At 40.6% G+C, this 19,272-nt stretch overlaps 1 protein-coding gene across 1 annotated transcript in view; it reads right to left on the bottom strand.

Moving 5' to 3' along the window:
• Nucleotides 1–19,272, bottom strand: part of LOC148216955 (uncharacterized) — an 84,683-nt gene that overhangs the window by 23,055 nt on the left and 42,356 nt on the right. The window contains exons 13-15 of the mRNA XM_088151754.1: nt 2,143–2,261; nt 1,642–1,809; nt 533–744 (exon numbers count right to left, since the gene is read on the bottom strand). Coding sequence (XP_088007880.1) covers nt 533–744; nt 1,642–1,809; nt 2,143–2,261 — 499 coding nt within the window. The remainder of the gene's footprint in view (nt 1–532; nt 745–1,641; nt 1,810–2,142; nt 2,262–19,272) is intronic.

Raw genomic sequence — 19,272 nt, 5'->3', positions numbered from 1 at the left:
TGCACCAGCTGAAGTTTCCGGGTACTCTTCAAGGACAGCCCAATGTAGAGCACATTACATGAGTTCAACCAGGAGGTGACTAGGGCATGAGTGACATCCTTGCACAAATGATGCAAATTATAACAACCAATGCAAAACCTCATGTCATTTGCCCAATAGCATCATGACACAAGCGATGACATTTACTCACCCGCATCAAAGATTAAGAATGTATATTTATTCATGAATCTCCACTTTTTTTCCCCCCTCTGGGGAAAAAAGTGCTATTTTCACCTTTGCAACTACAAGGGGCAAACACACTGGCAATGATAGATGTAAAAAAAAAATCACTGGGGATTTCTGGCCCATTCCCATTCAGCCGGAGAATCTCCCTGGGGGACCTGGGGCCAATTGCTCTATCTCAGTGCAGTGCATGTAAAAAAGGGCAAGACTTTGATGGTGCAGTCCTGGTTACTACCTTAACTTTTCTGATCCCCTCCAAAGATCCGTGAGGTGCATCACCACCTTTTACTGCCTTTTGCTTCATACTCACACGGCTCTGAAGCTGTCACAACTTGAAATATAAGACAAGATCTGTTGAGATTCCTTTCCGCTGGTGCTTGGCAGAAAGAGTGCCAGTCTTGTTGACAGCAGATGAGTCCAGTTTCCAGGAGCAAACATCGAGAATGTGGTCTCAGCCCCCTCAAGAAACTGCAAAAGCATTTTCTTCTGTATGCTTTCATCTTTCAGGGACGTTATTCCAAGCTGTGTATTTAAAAAGGGAAAATAGAACCACCATTTAACTATTGGGATGCGTTAAAACTTGGTGTAAATCACAGACTTTCACTGGCTGCTGATCAAATTCTGCTTCTCTTCCTCAGTTCAGGCATTTGGATAGCTGAAATAATTCTAAGCGCTTGAGGGGGAACCGAGAGCAGCGGGAAATTAGCAAGTTACTTTGGCTGAGGAAAGGAAGATCTTGTGTGGGTGTGTGGGTGTGTATACATACATACATACATACATACATACATACATACATACATACATACACACACACAGCTAGTCCTTGGGTTATGACCGCTTGTTCATTGACTATTCTAAGTTGCAACAGCACTGAACAAGGGGGACTTATGAGTGGTCCTCAGAGTTCTGACTGTTGCAGCAGCCCTGCAATCATGGGATCACAATCTGGGCACTTGGTGCCCTGATTGCTATTCTGACATCACAGCATCCTGCGGTCATATGATCATGATTTCTGACGTTCCCCGCCAGCTTCCCACAAGCAAAATCAATGGGAAGCCAGCAAGAAGTCAGAAGTTGTTCCATTTTTCACCCATCCATGCTCCATAGCTCCTGCTTGCAGCACCCCCCTGTGGCACCTGCGTACCCACCCATGTTTTGGAGGGCCTGCCTATGGTGCTCCCCCATGGCACCCGCGCACCAAGCAGCCTGCTTGCCTGGAACTCCCACCTCTTCCCACATAATGACCCACATGTTCCTGGAGTTACAATGGCAACTGGGACTGCAGGATTGCTGTTGCTCAGTGATGGAGTTACCTGATGTCACACTTTATGACCGCATTATTTAGCGACGGAAATTCCAGTCCCAATTGCTATCGTAACCCCAGGACTACCTGTATGTTTGATTGTTGAAATATCATACCTTTTGGGCCACTGTGTTGAACTGATCCAAATATTCATAAATGTCTGCTAGTGGTTTGTTCTGCAGTTTTGTAAGGATCTGGCACATGTGCTCCTTGTTGATGATGGCTCCAGATTCCAGAGTGAATGATGCAAGTTGTGATGGAGACAAATACTCTAAGACAGCCATCTAGAAGGGGAGGAAGAAGACACAGAACAAATGATAGTGAGTTGCTTGAAAACATCCAGTGATTCTAGGAGGGAGGTTGTTGGACACTGCATAACTCTTATCATCAAGAAATTCTTCCTTATTCAAGTTTGGATCTCTGTCTGGGTAGAGCTTCCACCCATTGGTTTTGGGTAGCATGGAGATGATGATAAAGGGGAGGAAAAGGAGGAGAATTCCTAATAACTTGGCAGCCTTCACATCACTGGCAGGACTTATTTGCCCTCCTTTTTTATTTGTGTAAAGTAAATTCTGCAACAAGGATGGTGGTGAACATTTTAAATTATGTCTACTCACTCCATCAAAATACAGGTTCCAGCTCAGCAAGTCCTGGTATTCAGCATATCGACTGAAGTTCCCAAGGTTGATCTGCAGCCAGTCCCGAAAGCTCTGGGTTGGTTGTCCACAGGCCAAGCCTTGAAAGAGACAGAAGAACACTTGTGTCCTGCTGAGTTGCCTAAAAGCCCGTTTGCAGCAATGATGGCGCTATCAGTTGTGCTGAGGTAGAGAGAAATCTCCTCCTTCGTTGGGCAGCGCCTTTGTCTCAGGAGAGAGTCAGGTCATAGATGGGGGAGGCAGCAACAATACTGTCTTTCCCTAGGCAGCCTTGGGTTTTAGATCAGGGGGAGGCATCTCTGCAGCTGAATTGTTGTTCATGGCCTGGCACGTTTTGTGAACTCAGTCACTGTAGCTTCTAAGCCATGGCTTATAACTTAATGAGTTGTAACTCATTTGATAAACCATGAGGAAAGAGATCGTGGATTAGTATGCTGGGTGAGCCTACCCAGAGCCCTTTTTCACCACACCAACGTGAAAGAAAGATGCCCCTTAGAGGATAAAAGTAACAGTATTGTTATTTGGCTTTGGTACGCAAAATTTGAAGCTTTTAAAGTTCAAAACAGGCCAGTCCAACCATTCTGGAAGTGTTTCGAGGAACAACCCATTTCAAATTCAAAACAATTGTTTTGAATTTGCAGTCTTTAGCACATCCCTGGTTATTATCCTCTGGAGCTGAAGGTGACACCAGAGCACTGTCCTCCAGTTTTTTTTTCCCTACCACAACTATCCTGTGTGGTAGTTTAGGCTGAGAAAGAGTGATGGGACCAGTGAACCTGAGTCTCCCCAAACACCTTAACCATCTCACCACAGTAGCTGTTTTTGTGGTTCTTTGGAAATTTAGTGTGACTAAGAGACAGAAGCTATTTTTATTATTTTGTTTTTAGGAAGGCACATTTCACTGTTCAGAACAATTTTTTTCCCCAAGGTAGCTTACCAAATAGTTTAAACTCACCATCTCCAATACTTACTTTAGATTTTCATTTTACAGGGAATCTGAAGTTCAAACACAATATATATTTCTAGCAAAACACAACATGCACCTTCCTCAGCCTGACATCTGCTAGATTTCTTGGAGTACATAGACCATCATTTTTAACCACTGACTATTCTGAAATGGCTGGGAATGATGGGAGTTTTAATTCAGTGCATCTGGAGGCCACCGTTGGGGGAAAGCAGCATTAGTACCATTAAAACCTGCTGACTTTGGCCAAGGGTATAAGAGTCAAGAAAGGGGTGGGGAGCTGATCCCTTTCCAATTTATCCTGTCTTAAGTGTGTGCAGTCAGAAAAGAGAATAAACCCAGGCCTTGGTGTCTTTTAACGATTTTAAGTCAAGTGGAACATAAACAGATCTTGTCTTTTCATTCCCAGGCTCACCCAGAAGCTCAGATGCGGATCTTTCTGGGCTGTAATTTTCACCCAGTGAACAGGAGACTTTTTTTAGTTGAGGGGGGAGATCTTCTCTGACAACCCCACCACTCTCCTCCATCCTCCATAAGTAGCCATTTCACTGGGTTTGGAAACTTCATTTCTCTTGATGCAGCCTAAAATTCTGTCTCCCTTTTTTACAGCTACATTTTTCATGCTTGATTCTGATTTTTTTTCTAAGTACTATACCGGGTATCCTCCATCCTGGATGGATTAATTAACATTCATGATTAATGATCTAGAATCTCTTTAGTCACATAACACAGGCCTGTTTTGCATGTTTAAAAAGTAAAAGCTAGATGTGAATCTCTTCAAGGCTTAAATTACCTGATTTGACTTTTGACATCAAAAAAGCTTTGATGAATCCAAAAACGCTTGCAGCGTTCTCAGCTGGGATGTTGGAATAGATGTTGTTGAAACCCTTCAATCTAGGAGATTTGACAGGTAAAGAAAGGGAAAAACCTCTTTCAATTCACACTTGATTTCTAATGACTTTATGACTCAACCATGCAGTTTTTTGGCAGCAATATTGAAGAGCTTTTGCTATTGCTTTTTCTCAGTCTAGCTTACAACTTTTTACAGCTTTTTCTCAGTCTAGCCCACAACCCTGTGATTCTTTGAATGTCTCCCACCTAAGTACTAGCACTGGAGATGTTACCTAGCTGGGTAACGAAACACTTGCAAGAAAACAACCAAGCTCAGAGAACCCCAAGGTCTCCACAGTTCAGCCCTGAGCTACACATATTTGCTTCTATGGGTACTAATCAGTCCTTAACCTGCTTGAGGTCAGCTTCCATCTGGCTGGGTTCAATGGGCCTTCACTTACAGCTCAACTTCTGATGATTTCATGGATGCTTCCAGGGAGATTGTTTGGCAATAGTACAGAAGGAGTTTGCTTTGTCTTCTTCTGGGATGGTTGTTTGACTTCTCAGTCTAACTTGTAGCCCTGGTTTTCCTGATTGACTCTCATCCTGACCTTGCTTAACTTTTCTAGGGACAGCTATGGGCTACACAATTCTCAAAAGTTGTCCCAATGTGATATCTTCTCCACAGCAGGCAAAGAGTCAATAATTGATTATTCCAACATGTTTTCCAACATATTTTACCAGGTCAGCTAAAGAACTCAAGGCTGCATCTGCACAACATGCTAAGTGTGGTTAGTTTTGCTCTTGACTAGTTTCAAGGGAGAGGCTTGTGGCTTAGCATGTTCTGTGGTCAGCTTATTTAGTTACTTGTTCCCTAAAGGAATCCCAGAAATGGCTTAATGTGATAATGAGGTTAGACATACTTTGTGAACCCAGTCAGTATGATGTATACTTTTATAGGCCAAATCAATCCTCTAAAGATTGGGCAAACACTTGAGTTTCACAGCATTCCTCCCAAATAAGTTGTGCACATCAGATGGAATAACATCTGCTTTATTTCTGGAGGAGGGGTGCCTTTGCAAACAGAAATGAGAAGTTCGTAAAGTCTGAAGCTAGCAAGGCAAGAACCAACAGCTCTTAGGCTAGAAAAGCCTGCTATGTAAACATCTCAGGTGCCCAAGGCTAGCAACTCATCTGCCAACCATCTGTTAACTCAGAAAGGTGGGAGGGGAAAGCTGAGAGCTTAAATATATGAGCTCAAATATATAATGACTGAATTCTTTCAGCCGTTGTGTTAAAGTTTCATTCTTGCCTGTAGTAAAGATTATATTCAAGTCCTGACCCCCCAGGAATGGGGTTTCCTGTAGGGGTGGGTGTGTTCTGCCAGGTAAAGGGAGGCAATCCTCTGTACCTCCTGCTGCCTTTGGATCAAAATGTACCCACCCTCCCACCATCCCACAACCTTGTCAGCTGTTTTCTCTTTCGGCAGGGGGATAGGAATACTGTTCTTCCAGATGATCAATATCTCAGCTGGCAAGTTGGTGTGTGAGAAGAGGGTGTGGGGGAAAGTGGGATTGTTTCTTCAAGAGATTTCTGATTGCACAGGTTGACCAGAGACATGGCAGGAAAAGAGTAATCTCCCCCCCCCGCCCCATTCCCTTGTCATCACATCCCTAGACTCTGCAGCCCTAGAGAAGCAGAGGACTCTTTAGCAATCAAATCTCTGGAGTGATCTGTGGCATTAAGATCCAATGGCAAAAGAGCCACCTTGCTCCCTTTCCTTTCCACCTCTTTAAGCTGATGGATCTGCTGGCAGGTCTGGCAGGTGAAGTGGGGCAGAGATGGCTCCTTGACATGGTTAGAGCCTGGATTGAAAAGAACCAGACTCTCCCACTGCTAAAGCAGTGCCCACGGACCAGAGGTTAAGGGGTGTGACCAGAACAGCCTCAGGAGGGCAATAAGAGCAATCAGAACATGCTTCTAACCATCACTATGGAGGCATCAGAGTTTGTACAGCAAGACTTGGGTTGGGGATGAGATAAAGACAATGTCATGAGGAAATGACCTACCAAAACAGCTAGTGAGGCCTCCTTGTGGCTTGGTTAGCAGGACATGAGGATGAGCCCTGAGAGTCTCCCAAGTCGCCAAGTGCTAAAAAGAGTTGTGTCTGGAGAGCAGAGATTTACTGCTGAACCTCACTCTGAAGCTTGATAAGTTTGGCAGCTAATAGAAGTCTATCTCTATTCACCAGTAAAAACAATTTTCAACACATCTACTTTGGAGAAAAGGGGAAGGCTTCAGTTTTGGACACCTTGGTCTTTGTTTTATTCTGGCATTTTGCAGCAGGACAGGGGGTAAACAACACATGTCCCTTATAAGTTGTGGAACTACATCTCCCAGCATTGCACTTTTTAGTTTAACAAGATCAGATGATATAAGGAGTCAGTTGAGCCCCATTTGACCCTATAAAGCTACTTAACCTGGTCTGGTCCCTTTCCCTGAGCAATTCAAGATGATTCAGCTCCTACTGCTTACCCATCTCCTTGACCGTTGGTGGGACTGCATCTTTTAGCGGCCAGTTACAGCCTTTGCTTGGCAAAGCAGTGGAGCCCAGTTTGGGGGGTACAGCTGTAACACATGGGAGACATACTCACATTTGTTGGTAGGACTCACAAGATATCTTGAGTGGGATGGCTAGCACCTGGCTTGCGTTCACAGCGTGCAGCACATTTTGGAAGGCAGTTTGGAACCAGTACGTGAAATCCTTGGGTTTGAACTTTGCGAAGTTGACAGCTAATTTTCGTAATGCGATGCCGAGAATCAAGTCAGAATGCTCACTGTTCTGCAATTCCATCTGTCAAGAGAACCCCCCATTTGGTAAGTAGTCCCACTCTCTCACTGCCCCCTCCATTCCTGACACCCTTCTTCAAAAGCTGCACAGTGACCGTCACCTACTTTTAGGGGATGAATCATCTGTTATGACTGCAAAATATTATTTGGGGGAGGAATGCTTTTTTTCTTTTTATCTGTGATATTTTAAGCGTAGGAAATAGCACTGGTTGCCAAATGTTGACCACAAGTCTTTGAAGAACTCTTCAGTTTAGGACTGTTGTATTCAGATCTGTTTTCCTTTTTTTTTCTTGTGCTCTGTAAATCATACACGTCCTAATGAATTACCTTTATCTATACAAGTATCTCTGAATAGAAAAACTGAATATGGATGTTTAAAGTTGTTGTATGTCCTTTAGATTCTACTTTGAGCCTGTTAACTATTTGACTAGCAGCATCTGGTGGAAAACTGCTTTGGACATCTTTTCCCAAGCCCTTCCCTCCCCATCTTTTCCAAGCCCCTTACTGAAAATTCACGTACCGCAGCAAGCTTGTTCAGCTGGTCAAGGAATTTGATCAGATCTGCCATGGTGTCCAAGTGGCTCATGATCTCCACCAGAAGGTTCCCATCACTCAAGGCTTCCAGAGTTATGACTAACTCAGCCAACTGGCTTGCAGACAGTTTTGCCAGGGCAGAAACCTGAAAATATACATTATGCTGGTTATGTGCAACCTCTTCTCAATATGCTTCATCCATGCTTAACAAAACAGCTGCTGATACTAGAAAAAAATCATTGGCCATCAATTACCCACAATCTTTAGACCAGAATGTGTCTAAATTTATTTGGGTGGTGCTGGGTCCATGAAGTCATCAACAGTTGCACCCAGCTGATTTTGCTGACCTCAAAGCAGGGATTGACTTGGTTAGTACTTGGGTGGGAAACTTGCAAGGAATCCCAGGGCTGTAGGCTAATTTGAAAAACCTATCCTACTGAAAGGCAGGGAAACCACTTCTAAACTGTTGTTAGAAAAATACATGAACATATGCATAAAGTCGCTAGAAGCTGCAATTGATTCAAAGGAAATTTTACTAGCAACTGCAAGTGCATGTTCCATATGGCTTACTTGAAGCTTTCTCATTCTTGAGTGGCAGGACAGCTAGGAATGACTAAGCAGAGAAGGATTGTAAGTGAAACTTCCCTGTCTCTTGTTGTCGATGCGGTCTCACTTTTTGGAGAGACAGGTAACTTTATGGGACCCAGGTTTGCAGCAGGAGGCAGGTCAGTCTCTCAGGGCCCCTTCGTCAGCATGTCCACACTCCTCTCTCCTCCCCATCCTCAGTTATTCCCCCAAACATCTTATATGTAAATGAGTACAACCTCTGCACATACACGTAGAACAGAGGTACACAAATCAGGGTCCCTTCCAAGTCCCTTCCAATGTGGCCATCACATTGTGTTTTGGAAAGGATCATATACACTGAATCCATAATTCATGTTCCACAATCATTTAATGACATATTTCCATTCAATTACATTGAATCCAAATAGGTCAGTAGATCTGTGGGGTTTTGCTGCAAGCAGCACTGTGACGTTGTGTTGCAAGCTCTGCCCTTCTGGGGAGGATGTAATGCCAGAATGTATGCAGAAAAGGTGACACTGCTTATGCCAGTCTGATCCTTCCTTTGTCCCTTCATGGATGCCACTGGCAGGGATGTTCAGGGGGCGTCTGGGAGGTGGGGTCAAAAAATCAAGATGGCAGCTGTGATCGCACCATCTCTTTTTTATGTCTTCTGGGCTGGCCTTCAATCATGTGGGCACCATCCTGACTTTTTTACCACCATCCTCTAGGAATGTCCCTGCATCAAAGGAAATCAAAATGCAGATTTTGTTGCTGCAAATGATGAGAACGTGATGATTTTTAGGCCTGTTGCTGACTGGTGGATTGCTTGGGATCCTGTCAAGAATAGGAAATGTGTGATAGGCTGAAGCAAGTTTACAAAGGTTGTATTTACTTTCCCAGCTGGGTCTTTCAGATAAGGCTTTGCTCCAGAAGAAAGATAGGGGACACCTTTATCTGGGAAGAGCTGAAGCTCAGGGTTTGGGCACCTGATGTGCAATATCCTGCCTGGAATCATGGGGAACAACGACAAAGCATCAGACTGAGCCAATGCACTGATTTCTAAAGCAGCTTCCAGTTTTCCTTAGAAGATTCAAGATGCTCAAAATAAATTCAGCAGAAGGACAAATGTAGGGGGGAAAAAAACTAAGCAAGTGGCCTTGAGGCCCTGGGCCTTGGGTAGGCAAGAGAACTATCCACCTTTGGTGTAAGTGATGGTAAGTGCTGACCCAGTCTATCCTCCAAGGGTTTCTTGTTTGCTTGTTAACTTCACAATTACACAGGTTCACTCACCGCATTAAAATTCACGTTCACTGCCAAGAGCTCCTCAATGCTTGCGAGGGCTCTGAATCGGCCATAGTTGCTGAGGAGCCACTGGGTGCTGTTGGCATCTGGAGAGCAGGTGGTACCTAGGAGGCAGCAAAGATCACAGGGAGTCTGTACCCCAGTTTCCCCAGAGCAACCGTTACAGCTGACCTTTTCAACAAAAGTTCATCTAGCATCCTACCACAGACTACAGCAGGAGTAGAGAAATTTTTAGAAACCCCAGGGGTGAAGGCTTCTACGGTTTAACCTGGTAGGTCAGATGGGGGTCCACTGTGATCCCTCCTGAACTGCCATTGGTGCAGGTATGCAAACAAGGACTTCTCTTGCATTCTCTTGCCTTTTGGACACCCTTGATGAGGGGATTAGTGTGGGCCGAGCATTACTTTTTCCCCTACCAGTTCTCATTTAATTGGATGAAAGGAAATTTCCGAAATTTCTTCCAAAGGAGCACAGAATTTCAGTGAAATTCTCCTGGGTGGAATGTGGTGCTATGGCATTCATTTAATAGTAAAGGGGCCCAGGAATACTTGCCAGAGCCCAGTTTTCTGTTGGACCCTCCTCTCCCCAGTGGCATTCCAATAAACCCTGTTCCCCCGAAGGGGCCAGAGCCTCTCCTCAAGAAGTGAGGGGTGTGTGTGTGGCGGGTAAGAGTTGGCAAGTGATGTCATGGGCATCATGACTTCATCACACAAAAAATGTAACAATGAGTGCAAATACATAATTAACATAATTTGTGTGATTATGTCTTGATGCACATATGATGTCATCATGGCTTGTTACTGGGTGTCATTTTTTTCTTCCACTAGAGAAGTCCAGCTAATTTCTCTTCCCAAAAACTTTGTGGAGATTTTCAAAAATCAGGAAAGGCATGTTGAGGGTCCCAACTGCTAAGGAGTTCCATCTGACGTGAGATGAGCCTTTTCGGCTGTGGTGCCCACCCTCTGGAACATCATCCCCCCAGGTGAGGTTTCAGAAAGCCCTGAAAACATGTTTTTTTTCATCAGGCCTGGGAATCCCCTGGCAGCTGAGAGCCTGCGCGTTGGTTGCACCATGTATGACATTTAATTTAGCCTCTCGCAATCTTGTTTTTACTTATGTTAATTATTTAATTGTTTTAATTGGTTTTTATTTGGTCTTAATAGTTGGTTTTATTGTATGCTGCGCCTAGAGTCACCTTGTGTGAGATAGGTGGCCATATAAATTTGATTGATCGATTGATAGATAGATAGATAGATAGATAGATGATAGATAGATAGATGATAGATAGATAGATAGATAGATAGATAGATAGATAGATAGATAGATAGATAGATAAGCAAGCAAGCTATTTGTGGCCAGCTCTGGTTGGGACACCATCATGGATAAGCATCACTGATTTTGAAAAAAGCACCGTAAGACCTGCTCACTGTTAGGATGGGAGACCACCAGAAAATCCCAGGGCTGTAAGCTAGACGGTCAGGTTGAAAAATGCATTCCAGACAAAGGGAGCAAGAAACTTCCAAATTGTTGCCAAAACAACCACTTTAAGGACTCATCCATGAAGTCACTGGGAATCCAGATTTTAGACACTGGGGTGGCAGAGAGACCCTTTTCTGCCTCAGGGCAAATACTCTCGGTCTGATGCAATGCATTTTGTTATATTGCCTTGCCCAACTTCACATCCTCCCCTTGTGCTGAAGTAGTTGTCATAATCCTCAACCAGTACAGGATGAGGGGTGTTCCAGTCCAACATTTTCAGGCTGCAATGATGGGAAGATTGTGTGATATTCTTAAATCCCTACCTTGTCCCGCCTGATATACTTTCAGGTAGCTCAAGATCCTCCCGTGAATAGCCTCCTTCTGTTCTGCTGTGAAGACATCGTATGCTTTCTCCATGGCATTCACTCTGAGGTGGAGAAAGCAAGCAGAAAGCTCACACTGATTTAAGGGACCTCTGTACCACTTCTCACTACAAAAAACTAATTAAAAAAAACGTAAAACTCTTTACCTTAATCATAAAAACAACATTTTGGAATAAAAAACAAAGGAAAGGGGAAGAAGCAATAGAATAATCTGCCTAGAGCAATGGTGCACTCTTAGTTCGAGGTTTGCAAACAGAGGCTGGGTGTAACAAGGGGGATTCCTGCACTGCAAAGGGGTTGGACTAGGTAACCTCTAAGGTACCATCTAGCTTATACATTCTATGGATTTATGAATCTATGGATTAAAAAAAAATCATTTGAAGGACAGATACTAGGGGAAGTTAATGGCTGGGGAGGGGCAACATAAAAGGTGTCTTTAAAAGATCCCCCAAACACATCTTCATGGGGGTCTTGCCAAGGGGCAGTCATTCCCAGGTGCAGATGGCCTGCATTAACAAGGAAGACCTGTGTCTGTGTTGCTACTAATTGGCCATCTGCAATACCTGGAGAGTACTGGGCCTGGCTAGACCTTGGATGGGAGATCACTGGGGTAGACTAGGAAGGCTAGACTAGGAAGGCGAGTCTAGGAAGAAAGAAAGGAGGAAAGACTAGGAAGAAAACAAAACACTTTTGCAGGAACGCAAGGGCAAACCACTTTCCTCCTCCTTCTGAGATAAGGATCTGTGCATGGAGCTACCAGGAGCTGGGCTCAATTCAAAGGAGACTTCATTGACTTTATGCTAATACCAAGCAAGGCCTTGGGCTCAGGAGCAGACAGAAAGCTGGGGCAGCTGTCAACCCAGCCATAACCTCTGCTTGTACAGCATTCCACTCAAAGCCCTCAGTGCTGCATTCTGCCCTCATTGTGGGTTCTAGACCAAGGGAAGCCTTACATACCACAGCACTTGAAACAATGTGCCACAGCAGTGGAAAGGAAGCAGATAGGAACTGCAGGACAGATGTCTTTCCTCTGACCTAAGTCCCTGTCACTGATGGTTCCTCCTCCAGTTTTTTCATTCGCTCCACCTCCAAGACCTGCTGCTTGTCCATAATTTAATACTATGGCATGGTCTGTTCATTGCATAAAACCATGGCTTGTTTCCATCCTGCTTTGTTGAACAAGCCACAAATCGCTGTCTACAAACAAGTCATAGTAACTGGGTTCAGAAATAACAGTAAGCCAAAAGCAAACGGTGTGACATATAATCCCAGACGCTGGGTGAAGGGAAGTACTAGGAGGTGCCCCAGGCTTCATGGGCATGGATGGAGAAATGATTTCGAACTCACAGGTGCTGGTGAGATTGGCAGTCTATGTCGAGTGGGATCTGCTGCAAGTCCTTGGGTGATAAAGCTGTCAGGAACAGCTGGAGCTGAGTGCCAAACCAAAAGGAGTATTGCTCAGCAGAAAAGGTGCTGAACTTGAGCGTCTTGAAGACCATCCTGAAAATTAAGTCACGGATCCGGAGGTCCGAGAGGACGGTCAGGTGCTTCTGCCAGAGAAAGAGGGAAGATCCTGCTTGGCTTGCATGTTCAAAACATGATGGTGATTTCTCCTGGAAATTTTAAATTCAGAACTAGGAGAGACAGGGGAGCTGACTGCACAACTAAAGCCTTGACTCTTTTTAATATGCACAGATGTGGTTATATTATTATATATTAATTATATGATATATAACAATAATATTATAATAATTATATAATGTAATAATGTATATCAATAAAATGCAATAACATTATATTTATATATGTGTATATAATAATATAATGTGGTTATATTATTATAATAATAATAATGCAGCACATAACTCGGGGTTATGACTGCATCTTAACCTTTTTAAACCTCTCCTGCAGATGCTTCCAGATGCAGCTGTCCTGATTTTCAGGCAAAAACCCTTCCAAAACCTGAAACTCCTCCTGAACATGCTAGAGATTGTATCTGAACTGTTTTGTATGACTCCTACCACTGAATGACAAGATTGAAAAAGAACAGAGAACATGAGCTTTGTTGATTCTTTTGGTATTGACTGTACCAAACAATGAAAGGAGATGTCTACCATTGTTAGAAATAATCTAACACAAGAAGAACACGATAGCAAAAGGGTCAAAATAGAAAAATATTACCTGTTTTGCTGCAGCATTAAATTCAACCATAAAATCCACGATAGATTCAGAAGGGTGTCTTTCTAGTTCCACCAAAATTTGGATTGCCAGGAATTCATCTTTGAAGGCATTGGTAAGGACCATCATTTCTCCCATTTGCTTTGGGGACAGGAGGGAAAGGACCTCGAACTTGGAGAATAAATTAACAGAATTATCGGATTACATAGGTATCAAAGAAATTCTCTGGAAGTCAGTCTTAAGAAAACAGAGAGGCATTTTTTCCCATTTGTATTTTTTATAATTAAATTTAATAATTTCTAGTTAACAGTTGACCCCATTAGTTATTAGCAAGTGTAGTGAAATAACAAATATTTCATTCTAACCAACGTCATTTAGTAAGTAATAAAATGAGAACTGTTGTAAACTGGCATGATGTATCTATCCAGACATTTGTTTCTTACTTCCTATATATTTCTGAGCTACCAAAAAGATTTTCTGAAGATTGCTTATGTTTACCTACCCCATTAAAATCCTTATACAATGAAAGGAAGTCAGCATAACTAGCAAAATGTACAAATCTGTAAAAGATTAGTTGTAGAAAACCTTGGCTGCTGTTGTAACTGCCAGGAAATACTGTTCCTAAAAACGAGAGGAGAAAAGGCTCTTAGAAATAGGCTGTTCCAACAAGACTCCGAGAACTGGGTTGCTAAAAGATTATCCCACTGAATTCCTTAAAACGATCACCTGAGACATTGAGCTGGAGTTTCATGATCGTCTTCATCAAACTGTAGATCTGGAGAGATGTCTCTTGAGGTAACTCTGTATAGACCTGGTCCAGACCTCCAAAACTGCCATCAGATGAGGAAATGGAGGAGAAGAAAAGTCATTCAACTGTAGACAGTCATATTCTCATACACCTTGGCCAGTCACTCAAAGAGTGCAAGAACACCAGACCATCCCATTTCCATCCATCAAAATTTCACAAATTTCTCTTCTCTTTAGAAAGGAATCTTAAGAATGACAAGAAGCGGTTGGTAAGTTCATACTGAGTAAGAAAAAAGCTAGCCCAATAAAAAACTCTGCAAGATTCTAAAGAGAGAGGTGGCCTCTTCCTTCCAAATTTTAAACTTTATCATCAAGCGAGTTGTCTGTCATGGATAACAGTGGATAAAATCTCCAAATGAGCTGGTTTAGCCAATGGCCTTCATAGATACTTCTGGTTCAGAGATACAAAGGAGGATAAAAATTTTAAAGGACATATTATTAAATAAAGTTGGTTAAAGTATGGAATTCCACAAAGGGAATAATAAGCCCAACAATTTCACCTCTAGCTTCTTCTTCAAATGCTTTTCATGCTGGAGTTAATTGCAGTAAAAGAAATGTAATTACATATGCAGATATGGTCTACTCAAATTATACAAATAGACTAAAAGCACAGCAAGAACTACTTAGTGAAGGCTGGAATATACCATGATTGATGTATTTACAAATAGCCAAAATGATAAAATCAGATCTTAAGAGGGAAGGAGGGACATTAAGAAAAAAAAAAAAAAGGAACGGAATTTGAAATGACTACAAAACCAACATTACCTATTAGGATACATATATAAACTTTTATTTAACTTATCTGTGTGTCGTAATGGATTAATGTATGTAAATGGATTAATGTATGATAAAATGGATTAATGTCTTACATCCATTTTATCATACAGCTTTTTGTTTGTTCTGTCTCTGTATCATGATAAAATGGATGCAAAATTTTAAAGAAACAGTTACAACACAACAATGGAAAGGATTATGGACTAAATCTATCAGATTTACACCAAGTTGTAACCTAAGGGAAAATTGGTACAAAATGTTCTATAGATGTACAACCCTATCAATAATATCTAAGATAGATATATCATACATTAATAGATGTTGGAAATGCCATGAAACAGAAGGAACGTTTTATTACATGTGGTGGGCATGTAAACAAAAAAAACCCAAAATGGAAATACATACATAGAACAATGTAGAAAATTCTGGAAATTAAATTCAAAATAAAACCACAACTTTTCTTACCAGAATAATCTCAGAAAAAATCAACAAGAAACATCATAATTAAATGAGATATATGCTTATAGCAGTGAGAATAAATTTTGCTCAATATTGGAAGAAAGACACAACTCTGATAATACTTGCTTGGGAACTTAAACTTGGTGAATATGCAGCTATGGCAAAACTGACAGCATATATGCAAAATAGAAGTTTAACTGGATTCGTGATGGAATGTATCTACAAAGAGGAGGGTGATGTGGGGGACAGCAACAGAGAGCAAGGCCACCAGGAAGGGAAAGGAGACAAAAGACAACACAGTCCGGAGCAGGAGCGTGGGAAGCAAAAGAGGTTCAGGATAGCCACTCCCTAGTATATCCACTAGGTTAGAATAGTACAGATTTAGTCTGGCAAGATTCTGTCTAGATGGTGTAAGCAAATAAAGGAACTGAAATCCACTGGACCATTTCACCATTATTTCTTGGGCTGGGCCTAACACATTTAAGCAAAACTGGTTCCCGTATATACAATACATCACACAGCATGGCAAATATAATCACCTATGCCTGGCTTTTAAGGGAGCCTAAATGCTTATAAATATTGCAAATTAGGAGATGTATAAAAAAGGGGAAATCAGAAACTTAATAGCCTTTTTTTTAAAAAAAAAAAACTTCTCTTTGTCTTTTTTCTCTTTTTCTCTTTTTAGTATTTTAATTTTGTTAAACTTGTTTTGTTCATCTATTTTTTTCTTTCTATTAACATGTATAAACACACACATTTATTGTATAATAAATACCTTGGTGTATGTGCTCCTTCATTTCTTCCTTTCCAATGTTATACTTAACTTTGAATGAAAAACCCAAATAATCAAAATGCTCGTAACACTGATATCCTAAATTGTAACTAATAATGATAGAATATCCACTCCCTGCCTTTTTTATATCCAGTACTCTAAGGTATCTAAACACTGACTTCAAGGCACACAGGAAAAAGCTATCTAAACAATATACTTTGAATTTACTAAGAATTTAAGTATATTATATAAATATCATTGTATTGAAATATTATGTATCAAGATTTATACTAACACAATAAAAAGGGGAAAAAATCTCCGATTTCCGGTGGGAATAATGGTGGATTGAACATTTCCCTTTGGGCTCTTCCAAAGAGAATCATTGGCTAGGCAACTTTGAGGCTTGGGCAGGAACCCCTGAGCCTGAAGAATTCTCTGGAGCCAAGAAGAATCCTTGAAATTGACCAAAATGTCCTCCAGATGGCTGTTCCTGGTGAGGAGATCACAAAGTGAAGGTTTTTGTGATGGCCTGGTAAACCAGCAGCTGGGAGGCAGCATTTTCATCCAGTTCCAAGCTGCACTGAAGCTCAGAAAAAGGACACTAAATCCTACCTTCCCATTTCTTCATTGCTTTTAGATTGCTATTTTTTAGTTAACATGAGGACCCAGGAGTATTTCCTTTTGGCAACTGGAGGTATTTTACTGGACTACTGGTTTTCAATTAATTGGATATTGAGTTTTGCTTAAAATGTAAAAAGAAACGGAGTTTGAATTACTGTGGAATTTTAAAGAAACAAGGGACTTTTTTTTTCTTTCTTTTATCGACATTTTTCTTTTTTGGTGAATTTGCTTTTGTTGTATTATATTTGGGTTTACACATCTCCATGAGAAAGTTGTCTTTTTTTCATCTACTTTGCACTGATTGGGCAGAGTTGTAAACAAGGTAATTGAAGACTTCCAGAATTTGTCATCAACTTTTTTCCTTTCTCTTTTTTTCTTAAGGGGTAATTTGCTTTTTGACCATTAGAATGAGCTATTGCCTAACTGACTTGCTGAAAGTTTTTTCTGGTTGACTTTTTTCTGGCTGATTTTTTCAGGTTATTATATTTGAAAAATGGCATCTAAGAGATTGTAGAGACATGGATATGGGGACTTTGACTTCTTAGATGTTCGATGACTTTTCTGTTAAAGTCACTCAGGCTATAGACGCTAAATTTGAAACAATTAAAAAAGTGGATAAAAAATGGAACAGATGGCTGCTGATGTAAAACGAACTACTGACAAGGTAGAGGTATTGGAAAACAGAATGGATAACAAGGACACAGAAATGGAAAGAGGGCTGGATAATTTTGCCTTACTTGAACTTAGGGAAGATGAATTCTGTCTAAGATTAAGAGCTATTCCAGAAAATCTGCAGGAGAATATTAGACAGCTGGTTGTGACTACCCTGTCCAATTTATTAAACTGGGAGGAAGAGAGGATGGAACAGGAAGTGGACAAGGTATATCATATAAATTCACACTTTGCAACTGTTGGAAAACTTCCTAGAGATGTCATGGTTTATTTTTTGAGAAGAATGGCAAGAGAACAAGTACTACAACGTCATTTTGATTCGAGATTAAAAATTGGCAGTACAGATATAATTGTGTTAAAAGAAATTCCTATCAGAATTTTGAGAAAGAGAAAGGAATATACCTTTCTGACAGAGATTTTAAAAAAGAGGAAGATTTCATTTCATTGGGGCAAATTGGAGGGGGTGATTTTTACCTTCCAACAACAAAGATTCAGATTAAATTCGGTTCAAAAGGCCAAAATTTTTTTGGCAAGATATGGATCTGAACTACAACAGGAATCAACGGAAATGGACTTACAGGGAGAGCAACAGTTAGAAGAAGAGGCTGGTGCACAGACTGCCGAGATGGGTGCTACAGCTGAAGACTTTGACAAATTGTTTCCTTAACTATGGATTACAAATATTTAACTGGGAAAATTAATGGGGCAAATTTCCCCCAGAAAAGAAGAAACAGTTTTCATTATTCGAGAAAATTAGATTAGAATATAATTTGCAAGAAACACACATTAGAAAAAATATGAAAAATATTTGAGATTAAATGAATCAGTATTACAAAAAGAACTGGTGGTGAATGAATGTAAAAAAAGGTTAAATGAATATTTTGATAACAATTTATAAAGGAACAAAGTTAAAAACTGTCTGGGATGCTAGTAAAGCAGCGATGAGAGGCTATTTCATTCAATACGGTCGTGAACTCAAAAGGAAGAACCAAGAAAAAATTCAAGTTATTTTAGAGGAAATAAAGAAAAAAGAAGAGGATCTACAAAATGCATCAACAGATTCTGCTATCTTGCATCAAGTTAGCTTCTGCAACAGCAATTATCTATGTAAATTAAAATATACAAAACGAAAATATTTTGAATTTGTAAATAAACCAGGGAGATAGCTTGCATATAAACTGAGAAAGTAGAGAGACAAGAAAATGATAATGAAAATTCAAGAAGGAAATGAGGTTTCATTGGAACAATGAAAATTTTTAAATTTTTATTTAATAAAATAAATATTTTATTAAATATTGAAAGAAACAGAACCTACCAAAACTCTCACAATCTCAGAAACAAAGTATGAACAGTCCTGTGACTACCTTTGAAATATCAGAAGCTATTGAAAAGGCCAAAACAGGGAAAGCCTCTGGACCAGATGGTTTAATGAGTTCTTACTCAAGTATTATTGTTAATGATGAGTTAACAAAAACTTGTGAGATACAGAAGGGGTCAAAACAAGGTTGTCCTTTGTCCCCCTTTTATTTTAATTTTAGACGTGTTAAACAGAGATATTAGAGAAGATGTGAATATAAAGGGCTTGCAAATCAAAAAAGAGGTTTAAAAATTAAGAGTTTTTGCCGATGATTCAGTTCTGATTTTACAGGAACCTCAACATGAAATTGAATGCTTAATGAAGAAATTGAAAGATTTTAGTACACTTGCTGGATTTAAGGTAAATAAACAAAAGACAAAGTTGTTGGTTAAAAATATGACTGTACATGATCAAGAAATGTTGATGAAGAAGTCTGGTTTTAAAATTGAGAAGATGGTTAAATATCTAGGAGTTACACTGACTACTATGAATTGTATGTTATACCGGAATAACTATGTTAAAGTTTGGAATGATATTAAAA

Source organism: Python bivittatus, unplaced genomic scaffold (genome assembly GCF_059951505.1).
Source record: "Python bivittatus isolate LINGU-HERP-01145 unplaced genomic scaffold, Pbiv_v1 ctg000030_np1212, whole genome shotgun sequence".
Lineage (NCBI taxonomy): Eukaryota > Metazoa > Chordata > Lepidosauria > Squamata > Pythonidae > Python > Python bivittatus.
The sequence above is the reverse complement of the archived record's forward strand: the minus strand, read 5'-3'. Positions and strand labels throughout refer to the sequence as shown.